At 40.1% G+C, this 12372-nt stretch overlaps 1 protein-coding gene across 13 annotated transcripts in view; it reads right to left on the reverse strand.

Annotated features, from left to right (window-relative positions):
- Positions 1 to 12372, reverse strand: part of PKP4 (plakophilin 4) — a 251769-nt gene that overhangs the window by 167494 nt on the left and 71903 nt on the right. For 3 of the 13 annotated variants that reach the window (XM_060152837.1, XM_060152840.1, XM_060152834.1), the window contains exons 1-2: positions 2917 to 3014; positions 1207 to 1343 (exon numbers count right to left, since the gene is read on the reverse strand). In XM_060152837.1, the coding sequence (XP_060008820.1) occupies positions 1207 to 1343; positions 2917 to 3010 (231 nt within the window). In that variant the 5' untranslated portion in view covers positions 3011 to 3014. Of the gene's footprint in view, positions 1 to 1206; positions 1344 to 2916; positions 3025 to 12372 lie in introns of those variants that run through there. The other 10 variants (XM_060152839.1, XM_060152836.1, XM_060152838.1 and 7 more) reach the window with 7 other exon arrangements.

Genomic DNA, 12372 nt, shown 5'->3' on the forward strand with positions numbered 1-12372 from the left:
ATCTATAGTTTAGTGGAAAACAGAAACAGTACTGACTCTAATTTTCTTGTGTCTTCTCAAATTCCTAGTTTGTGAAATGTTTAAAAACTTCAAATTTCTGTGAGGAATGAAAAAATATTTTGACAGCTTGCTACTAGGGTAAGTTGTGAAATCATTTTTTTCTTGAAAGTACAGCTCTAATGGCTGACACATCTCCTAGTTCTAGAGCAATCTTTCATACAATACTCAGCTTTAAGTTACAGCAAACAGTAAAATAATGAAGTTTTCAACATGCCTTCATTCTTTGTCATCATTACTCATTTGAGCTGCTGATACTGATTTTTCAAAAAATAATTCCAGCCTATATTCAACATCTAGCTTGTATCTCTTGAGAAAAAAAGACCAGTCACTTAATCATAAGATTTAAAAAGAGGATTTTACTATTAGATTATCACCAACAAAATAACCCTCACGGAGGGCATATACTTTTTGTCTGCTTGTTTGTTTTCTGAGGGAAAGTCTCAGGGAAAAGTCTCCCTGGAGCTTTACATCTACACTCACCTTATTAAGCTTTTAAATCTTAAACAATTAAAACCAGTAATCCCAATTTCTCTAAGCCCGCCAGATAAAAATCTAATTTAGAAGGCTACTTGGGTTTGAAGGATAAATAGTATTAAGTGCCTTTAAAAAAATCAACATGAACAGGACATTTAAGCAAACTGGCACAGGGTGACAAGTTTTAGAACATTAGCTCACAAAATGAGTATACTCTGATTCAGACAAACACAACAAATAGAGCCTTTTATCCAAAAATCACTGAGACAACCCTATGTAATACCTATGTTAAAACGTTCAACAGATCTAAGGATATCACAGGCCTCAAGCTGCCAGAGTCCTGACAGAAAAGTCAGTGATGTGAAACACGCTTTATGAAGCTTGGCGTGCATGCACACACTCTGCAAGGTGAGCGAGACAAGAGACACCGATGACCACCGATATTGTCCTTACTTGCAGACGCACAAGTATCCTGCATGTTCCGATTCTGACTGGCACCTGGAGCGGCTCTACCTGCCAGTCATCCCAATGTATTCAGGGATGTAAACACCTTATAATTAGAAAACGTGAAGGCGTCAAGGACGTTAGACAAATTGAAAACACATCGAAAGATTAATTTTTAAAGGCATTGAAGAAATAATTAATTGCAAAGTCTAAAATCAGAGGATGTACCTGCTCCTTCACGGAAGCTAGAATAGTGGTGGCTGTGGTCTCGGGTTCCATGCCTGGGCCAGTGGGGGCAGCTTCCTGGCGGGTCTGTGGTTGCCCCTCCTCCACCAATGAGGCCTGCTCAGGAGCTGGCATTCCTCCTGCAATCAAGCAGGCAAAGGGTTAACACTTTCTCCTCCGCTCCTGGGCAGGAAAAGGCAGGGGCTGAGCGTTTGCAGATGGTTCCTAGGAACTACTACAGATTCTACACACCATGATCACAACACCAGACGGCTATCTGATTTCTAAAAGGCAACATCTAGGGCCAAAGTATAGCTAGTACTACCAAATACTAAAAAATAACAATAGAATAAGAATGATAATAATAAACACTGAGAAAATACTTAAACAACATCATAGCAAAAAATGATGTGAAAAGGGTTAGGGAAGAGGACTCAAAAATATACTGAGGACACTAAGGCTGTTAGATGCTATAAAATCGCTGAATTTTCTAAACAGTTAACCATTAAGTAAATATGATTTTCTTATCACGAACAAAACAACAACACTCTAGATTGCTATACGGGTCAGTTTTCAGAGAAGTGTACGCACAGGAAGACACCTATGAACGTGCAAATGCTTTATGATTATAGAAGAGGCTTATTCAACAGAAGAAAAAGGGGTTAAAACTTATGAAAGGCTTGAAAATAAGCAAAATTCTGCTGTATTTAAAAGAAATGCAAGGCATTAATAACCAGCAATAAAGATAACATTGGTGGAGTATTATAGCTAGCTTGGTTTCCTTAGAGGAATCTGATTATGCAAAGATGACAATGGCTATGGAGCTGGTGTTGAAAGAGAATTTATTTTTCAGGACCATAGCTTGTGACAAATGAAATGGGTTCTTGGCAGAAGATGAGGTGCCTCTCCTAAGATAAACACATACTAAGAGTGGTATGTTTGCCGGCAAACTTATTGATCTGATATGGACTTTGTATAAATTTGCAAAAGATGTGAAAAAGGTGTAACCTAAAATGTTGTAAATATTTTAATAACTTGTTTACCTGTCAGTCTCTCTGCCTGTTTCCTCAAGAGTAGAGTCTACCATACCATGAGACTAGCCTAGTGCCTGGCATATAATAATAGATACTCAATGTTTCCCAAATAATTGAATACATGAATGAAGGACTGACTGTCTCTTCCATGTCTCATTACAGTCATTAGGCAAATCTGACCAAGTGCTATGATGCTCATGAGACCTTATTTGTTCAATGCGTTACCCTGTGTACTTGTATATGGACATTTGAGACCATAAATGCTGTTTCTGACGTTCCTCTTTTAGCTTTCTCCTAAAAATGACTCTACTGTTGGATTTTGATTTCTTATCAACTTCCACAATGTTCATTTCTGTAGGATGATCTGGGGATTTTTTCCCATTCCATCAAATGTCAGTATCAGCTTGCTGTTTACTTCCAAACTCATAGTCTATAAGACAGGGGAAGATGACATATCACCTGAGCCTCCATCTCATTCTTTACTCTCCTGACTTCCACATTAGTGAAGATGGGGTTAGGTTCCAGGTTGCCACCAGTGGTTACTTTATTCCTACAATATTAGAAATAGACAATGGGTCTGATGAGTTTGAGCATTTTCCCCCAATGGGACTCTCCATGAGGAGTTCTCATGCCAGCTCTAGCAGGTATATTCTTTTTAAAACAATTTTTATTTATTTACTTTTGGCTGTGTTGGGTCTTTGTTGCTGCACGCGAGCTTTCTCTAGTTGCCGCGAGTGGGCGATACTCTTCATTGCGGTGCGTGGGCTTCTCATTGCGGTGGCTTCTCTTGTTGCGGAGCACAGGCTCCAGGCACACGGGCTTCAGTAGTTGTGGCACATGGGCTCAGTAGTTGCGGCTCGTGGGCTCTAGAGCACAGGCTCAGCAGTTGTGGCACACGGGCTTAGTTGCTCTGCGGCATGTGGGATCTTCCCAGACTAGGGATCAAACCCGTGTCCCCAAACCCGTCTGCCTACATTGCAGGCAGATTCTTAACTACTGTCTAGCAGGCAAATTCTTTATCACCCGTTTCTGTGGGGCCCAAGGCTGGGGGTGCAGCCTCATCTGCAAGGAGGAGAGTCTCCTCAAGGACAAGTGAGAGGAGGACCTTCAGACTTGGAGTAAGTGGCTCCAGGATCAAAACCTAAGTGCCTTGAACATGAGCCATCCTTTCCTCATTTACAAAATGGCTTACTAATTCTTCATACAACACCATGGAATGATCTTTATGGCAATCGTTATTTTTTAGTATGTATGTTGTGTTAAGATATAAAATAGTACACTTAAAATACCATCAACTGGATAAAATAACTGTATTCAACCAGTGCTCATTATGTACAAGGTTTAAGGTCTATGAAGAAAAAAATGCCCCACAAAGATCTTAGCTTTGCATTTAAGGCTAGTAAAGATATGAAAGCACTCTATGCCATGGAAAAACTACACACCTTAAAATAAGCAGGTGGGTTGCAAAGAACAAAAATGTTACTATGCAACAGTGAAACAAATAATGCCAAGAAACAAAAATTTAAAATATCAAGAGTATAATACCATGAAACAACCAATGTGTAAGAAAAAGAGAAGCAAAATTTCAGTGAACAAAGAGAATTTGAAAAAGAGAGAAACAGAAACATCACTGGGGAAGTAATTATTCTCTACTAAAAATAGGAGGATCCTTACTGTTTAAAGAAAAATACTAAATTATATTTTTGTAATTACATTACATCACTGTGAGTATACCATCCATAATTTCATACTATTTATTTTTTGATGACTATCCAGATCTATGACAACAGATGAGCATTTTCTGAATACCACTTTGCCCATGTAATATGCAGGGTGATAAGGGAATACAGGCATAAAGCAAGGTCACTGACCATTAGTGGCTCATCATCTAGCTGAGGCAGCAAAATATGAATCAGATCAAGGCAAAGTATAGCAAGATACAAGTGATGGAATAACAATGCTGAAGTTGATAGGAAGAGGTGGTGAAGAGGTTATAAATCTGTACAAGAAACTACTATTCAGCAAGAGAGGAGACTTTCATAGGTAGGTATGATGTTTTTATTCTCAGATTCCTCAAAGACTAGGAGACATTGCAGGCAATCACACCTATGGGATACAGAAGGATGACCAGGGTACCCAGGCATAACTGAGGACGCGACGCTTCTCTACACCTCATCTCTGGAACGGTCCCCAAATACCATTACCAACATGGGACAGAGGAGGGATGCCATAATACTGACAAGCTATACACCTATTCAAGTATTCTGTTCACTTACTTGTAGTTCTCGTAACAGTTTGAGGAGTTGAAGGAATCAAGCTAAGACTAAAGTCACAGAATATTATTACCTCTCTCCATTAGCAAAGAAAAAAAAAAAAGCAATAGGTACTTATATAGCAAAGAGAGGGTGAGAAATTAGGCCCTGTGCTTCCCTCAATGATCTCAATTTGCCCGAGTTGGGCAATTACATTTTAGGGACCTGAGAAAACTTACAAATAAGTTGCTGAACCATGCTGGCTCTTTGGAGAATCACAGAGAATGGAAGAGGTGCCAGAAAACTGGAAGCAGGAAAATGCCATTGCTGTTTTTGGAAAGAAGAAAGTAGACTCTCTTCACGTTACAAACTAGAGAGCTAGACATAGATCGTGGGTGAGATTCTTACAAGGATTTTGTCCAAGAGATGATCTGTGAGAACCAAAAAGGGGCACGCCAAAGAAAAGTCATGTTAAGCTGGTTTAATTTCTCTTTGGCAGTGTAACCGTGGAAATGCAGTGTGTCTAGACTCTGGTGAGGCATGTATGGTGCTAGAAGTCCCCTACGGTATAATCAGCATAGAAATGGGGCTGGCACAAGGTCAACTGCTGACTCTGACAATCTGTAAATAGCTGAACAAAATATACCAACCTACAGAGGTTTCTAATGTAATGCCAGAGAGCTCTGATCTTGGCCCAGCCCTGACCAAAAACTTTAGCCATAATGTAAATAATAATATACAAGGCATGTTCAAATTCTTCAGTGAGTAGGAATACTGTACTTACCAGGTGATGAAATTCAAATACAAAAACCACTGCTACACTGCAGTGATGAGCTGCCTCTAATGAGAGAAAAACACCAGGGATAAACGTAGGGATTTGCATTTAGTTTAGCTCAGCAGCACACAGGGGAGAAGATTTAGGCACTTCAGACTCAAGAGCAGAATGAGTGAACCATGAGTGAAACAAGGCTGCTGCAAAGCCAAGGTGATGCTATGCTGTATTGATATCAGCATTTAAAGTGATAGGAAGAAGGGGACAAGTGAGTGTACACCTTTTCTTCAGGTGCCTTGGGACATGTCCAGTTATGGGTGGCACATTAACAGGAACGAACACAAGTGCATCCATTCAAGAGAGGATGAAAGGATGAGGAAAGGACTTCAGGAGCAAGAACAAGGACAATGAGCTCAAAGCTTAGCCGAGAACACAGGAGGCACAGCAGATGAAACAGGAAGAGAAAGTGTGACCTGAAGACGAGAAGGACCACGCAGACAAGCAAAAGGTCTATAAACCTCTTCAGGACTGCCAAGTACAAGTAAAGTTAGACTTTTCGGTCCCAAAAGCTAGACCAAAAACTAATGGTGTTGTAACAAACTTGTATTAACCTAATTTACTACTGTCTTTATACTCTGAAGCAAATTTGGCTAATAGTTATATTTTATTATATTTATATATTAATATTACATTATAGAACTAAAGATTGGAGCCATGAGAGCAAGCTCATGAGGTCTTTCCTTTTGGAGTGAAGAGTCAAATGTCCATAATTTCAAAAACTGATAACCCCAAAGGTGGTACAATTCCCCATCACAAGAGGTCTTTGATCACAGTTCAGATGATCAAGTAGCAGGGATGGTACAGGAGGCATCCTGCACTGGGTGTGTGTTAGAATCAGGAAACAAAGTTCTCTGAATCTTGAGGCTGACACTAGGATATGACAACATCTACATTCTGAATTGATGTGAATGCTCCTCAGGGGTTTTCCGAATGTCGTCTACCATAACACACCTCTGTGTAAAAAGGCACCTGAAGGCCAGGACGCTGTGTTTTCCTGAGGGAGTGATGGGCACTGGAAATCTTAGTGCTGACTGTTTCTGTTCAGCTACACAAAAAGCTCAGGAGTCTGTAACCAACTCTTACAACTGTGTTCCCATTTTATCCCAGCCTTTCATTACTAAATTTCCTCTTTGCTCAGGTCTCTGTTTTTATCATTCTATTGAACCTTGTGAAACCCCTTTTGGAAAGCTGACTATGAACGGTTATGTGTTTTCACTGCTACATTTATTGAACACAAATAAGCTTTTGTGTGAAACTGTTAGCATAATATTGTGTGTGTGTGTCTTACAGTGAACTCTTACAAATTAACAAGAAATTCTTCTGCTCAAGGATGCAGGCCACATACATTCTAGTGTGATTATCTAAGGCTTTCTTTGCAGGCTGTGGATGTCATATATAGGTATAACCTAAGACTCAATAACTACAATCCCTTTTACCACAGATAACACTAATCCACAAAATTATCTTCACTAAATTTCTGAGATAGAAGATCAACTAGATACTGGATTTTCCTCTACTTACTCATTTTACTCTCCTAACAGATAATTTTTGGTCAAAGTATAATAAGTATACTTTATTTTGTCTTATCCAGTGAAATAAATTAGACTATGTATTTTTTCCTACTCTTTTGCATTAGTAATCTGGAGTATAACACACATCTCATGACTTCATTTTGAACACTCAGAAAATGTTATGATGATTGATAACAACCATTTCAAAATTGGTAGGATAAAATAAAGATGTCTAAGAACAAATTAAGACTAATAAAGGACAGAAAATAAGCACAAATATTTAAATTTGATTCAAAGCAATATATTAATAATATAGAATAAAAGTTTGTTAAATAAGCATTAGATGAACAAAATATTATGAGTAAAAATTTAAAAAAATTACTGAGTATCATATGTAGCAAAGATAAGTTTCTTTGCTTTACTTATAATGAAACTGGAACAGATATTACAGAAGAAAAGAATGAAGTACTGGGAATTAGGAATATGCCTCAAAAGTAAAACACCTTCAGTACCATATGGAGTCTATTCTAGAATTCTAAAAAGAATACTAGATACTTTTCACAGTTATAGTTTAAAAATATCTTGGAAATAAGAAGCATTACAAAAATCTGCAACTGTTTAGGAAGCCTAGAGACAGTTACATACTGAACTTCTAATCAAACAGTTCATCCAAAAGATTTCAATTTCCTGGCAAGAATTCATTTAGAAGGGAGCTATATGCCAAACAGCAGAGTAATTCGAGAGAATGGATTAGATATAGCAGTTAATTATTTTGACTTATGGATTTATTATTACAATCAAAAGATCAATGCACGACAACCCCACACAAAAATAAGCAAAAGAGATGAATAGGTCTTTCAGAAAAGAGAAAATCTATACAGCCAATAGTGAGTTGCTCAACCTCTTTAGTAATTAGAAAAACGCAAATTCATACTACAATGAGATATCAATACAAAACCACAAAAATGGCAATACATTTTATCAATATCAAATTTTGGCAAAGATGTGGAACAATGGTAAAAATCACAGGCTACTGATGAGTGTGTAAATGGGAACCATAACCTTGGAACGCATTTTGGCATTTATCTAGTTGAGCTGCTGATAACATATATTACACAGCCCAGTAATTCCATTGCGGATTATATAGAGATACTTTTGCACACAAACACCTGGAGAGACATGTAAGTACGGTCATGGCAGCACTCTTCATGAAAGCCATGAATTGCAAATAACCCAAATGACAATGAACAGTGGAATGAATAAATACATTGTGGTATACTCATGCAATGTATTTCACCTATAGCAATAAAACAAATGAACGACAGCTGTGTAACAAGAGTGACTCTCACAAGCATAATGCTGAATAAAAGAAGCAAGTCACAAAAGAAACAAACAGTAGAATTCTGCTTATGTAAAGTTTAAAAAATAGGCAAGATAAAACTATGTTTATTAGGGATGCATGCATTGGTACCAAGGAAATGGTTATCACCAAAGTCAGAGGAATGGTTACCTCTTTGGGGAAAAGAAGAGGCTGTGATATCACAAGGATGCATGAAGAACTTTTGGGGTGCTGGCATGGCGTGGGCAGTAATTAATGGATGTGTATCTTTTGAATTTTTATAATTATATATATATTTTATTCACTCTCCCAGTTTTTTTGTGAAAAAGTAAAAATATTAATATAGTGGAATGAGCATATGATAAATTCTTATTAGATATAATTTATAAACAGAATAATTTAGCATATTTATAAACAGAATACAATAGTGTTTAATAGCTTAAATACTAAAGATTATCCATTTTTAAGAGAACTGAATTACTTCTGGTTATAAAGCTACACTAAATATAATTTCATGGTTCATAAATGTCTGGAATTCATTTCAATAAAAGGGGGCTCACATTACAAAATAGAATGCCCTCAACCCTGTATACTATTCAACAGTACTTTCTGAAAATGAAACGCATGGTTAATAATAGCACGGCTCACACCTCGAGGCGGCCTCTCACACTGTGTGCGGTGTGAGCGGTGCCCCTTGGAGTCAGCTGGAGTGCTGACAAGGTCCCTGTCATGACAGGTAAATCCTGCAAAACTGTTAATAAAAACTAAAAATTCTATGTGGCATAAACACAGACTGCACTCTGGTATTTTCAACCTTTCCAAAAAACATTTCTTACAGGGAGCAAAAGAGGAAATCTTTTTGTAAAATAATACAGGTTCAGTTTTTTTAGGATTTGGGATCCTTTGTAGCATATAGATGTCTGGCATGTTAAAGGGTGTAAAAGAGACAGGATGGGGATAACCAATAGGGTAAGAACATAATTAACTCTGAGGGGGGATGACTGGATGGAGACCATACATTTCCGATGACCATACATTTCCGCTCTTTTCCAACTCACGACGCCATGAAATAACAGAAAAGGCATTTTCTCTTTTTTAAGATAAGAAAATTAGCCAGTCTAGAGATTCAAAAAATGCCATTGATGTGCCAACATACTAGAAAAATAATGGCTGCAGACCTATGGCAAAATAACCGTAAGAAACCAAAACGCAAAAGAGAAAAAAAGCCTGCTTGAGAGGCTGGAGCAGTTGGTGAGGTAGCTCAGAGTCGGTGGATCACAGAACTGGAGGCTCTTAGGCCTGGGCCACGATCAGATGATCAAAGGGAGAGAGACAATGCCACTAGGTGGTCAGTCGGCCCCTGCCCTGGACATGCTCTACCAGTTGCCACAGGCAAAGAAGGAGGGATCCAGACAGAGCAGGGCGTCAGTCAGCACTGATACCCAGAAGGGACAGATTCCCTAAACAGAAAAAGTAAAGTGGAATAGGTAGACTAACATCCTTAGTGTTAAAATTGAAAACTGTACTGTGCATGTGAAAGAGAAACAGCCAGAGACCTTGAAAAGAAGACACAGGATAAAGACAAAAATCTCAATCAATGAAATGAACAGCAAAATGAATTTCCGTAAAAAGAGGATTTCATAAGAGTGATGTAAATAATTCTATCTGAGCACCCCACTCCCCATCCCCCCACCCAAAAAAGAGAGAGAGAGAGAGAAAGAAAAAGATGAAAAAGATAAAAGAACAGTTTGGAGACTAGAGACTAGATGCAGAAGTTACGTTTATTTACCAAGAGTACTAGGAAGAGAGAAAAAAGGAGAATAAATACTAAAAGAAGTAAGAAATGAAAATTTCTCAGAGGTGAAAACTAATATTTAAATGGGCCAATAAGTGAATAAAATGAATGAAACAGACTACATCTAGAACCAATGCATTGAAACTTCTACATTCCAAGGATAAAGACAAGACTGTAAATGTTAACATGGAGGAAAAATAAACTGCTTACAAAGGAATGAGAATCAGTTTGGCATCAGACCTCTTATCAACTACAGTGGATACAGTAATAACTTCTAAGTACTGACCAAAAATTATCATTCAAATATGAAGAAAAGAAAGGCATTTTAGGACATACCAGGACCCAAGAAAATGTGGCTTCAATATTCTTTAAAGGAAGTTCTGCAACCAAATAATAAATATGATCAGGGAAGGGTTAGTACACAAGAAACAAGTGTTAAGCAGATAATTCAGGAAATTGAAGATTAAGTCTAAAGAAACTCCCCATGATAACAGCAGGAGAGGTGTGGGGAGCTGAAGAAAGTAAAACTGGGACTTCCCTGGTGGCAGAGTGGTTAAGAATCCCCCTGCCAATGCAAGCAACACGGGTTCGAGCCCTGATCCAGGAAGATTCCACATGCCATGGAGCAACTAATCCTGTGCACCACAACAACTGAGCCTGTGCTCTACAGCCTGTGAGCCACAACTACTGAAGCCCACACTCCAAAACAAGAGAAGCCACCACAACGAGAAGCCCGTGCACCACAACGAAGAGTAGCCCCTGCTTGCCGCAATTAGAGAAAGCTCGCGCACGGCAAAAAAGACCCAATGCAGCCAAAAATAAATTAATTAATTACTCAATTAAACAAAAAAACCACCTAAAACTGTACTAATGTCTTATTTAACTTTCTGGGATGAAAGGCATACAGAGAAACTCCAGAGGACTGTGCCTTCGCTGCTCCTCTCAGGAGAGGCAGAGCCCACTGCCTGCCCCTTGAATGTGGGGATGATGGCCTCTTATAACTAAGAATGCGGCCTAAGTGATTTTGTACAACATCTGAGGCTAAACCTTAAAAAGGATTTGCAGCTTCTTTGGGAACCTTGAGATCACTATGCCATGAAAGAGCTCAGGATTAAAAGATGCTATGGGAGACCTTCAAGATGGCAGAGGAGTAAGACGTGGAGATCACCTTCCGCCCCATAAATACATCAAAAGTAACATCTACATGGGGAACAACTCCTACAGAACACCTACTGTACGCTGGCAGAAGACCTGAGACTTCCCAAAAAGCAAGAAAATCCCCACGTACCTGGGTAGGGCAAAAGAAAAAAGAATAAACAGAGACAAAAGAATAGGGACAGGACCCACACCTCTGGGAGGGAGCTGTAAAGGAGGAAAAGTTTCCACACACTAGGAAGCCCCTTCACTGGCGGAGACGGGGGTGGGCGGGAGGGAATCTTCAGAGCCACGGAGGAGAGTGCAACAACAGGGGTGAGGAGGGCAAAGTGGAGACATTTCTGCACAGAGGATCACCAGCCTGAGACGTTCGTCTGCTCACCTGCCGGGACAGGCGGGGGCTGGAAGCTGAGGCTCAGGCTTCGGAGGTCAGGTCCCAGGGAGAGGACTGGGGTTGGCTGCGTGAACACAGCCTGAAGGGGGCTAGTGAGCCACAGCTAGCCATGTGGGAGTCCGACAAAAAGTCTGGAACTGCCAGAGAGGCAAGAGACCTTTGTTTCAGGGTGCGCGAGGAAAGGGGATTCCTTCCCAGTGTGCCCAAAAAAGTTAGAGCACCGCTTATACAAGCTCCAGAGAGGGGCGCGAGCCGCGGCTATCAGCTCAGACCCCAGAGACGGGCATGCACCACTAACGCTGTGGCCGCTGCCACCAAGAATCCTGTGTGCAAGCGCAGGTCACTATCCATACACCCCTGGGGGCCTGTGCATCACGCCACTGCCAGGGTCCCATGATCCAGGAACAACTTCTCCGGGAGAACACACGGCGTGCCTCAGGCTGCTGCAACGTCACGCTGGCCTCTGCTAACCTAAGGCTCGCCCCTCATTCCAATTATGACTACCGTACCCTCCCTCTCCTAAGGCTCGCCCCTCATTCCAATTATGACTACCGTACCCTCCCTCTCCCCAGCCTGAGTGAGCAAGAGAGCCCTAATCAGCTGTTGCTTTAAGCCCCTCCTATCTGGGCAGAGAAAAGACTCCTGAGGGCTGCCTACACGCAAAGGCAGGGCAAAAACCAAAGCTGAACTCTAGGAGCTGTGCGAACAAAGAAGAGAAAGGACTCCTGAGGGCTGCCTACACGCAGAGGCGGGGCTAAAACCAAAGCTGAACTCTAGGAGCTGTGCGAACAAAGAAGAGAAAGGAAAATTTCTCCATGCAGCTTCAGGAGCAGCAGATTAAAACACCACAATCAACT

Source organism: Lagenorhynchus albirostris, chromosome 6 (assembly GCF_949774975.1).
Source record: "Lagenorhynchus albirostris chromosome 6, mLagAlb1.1, whole genome shotgun sequence".
NCBI lineage: Eukaryota > Metazoa > Chordata > Mammalia > Artiodactyla > Delphinidae > Lagenorhynchus > Lagenorhynchus albirostris.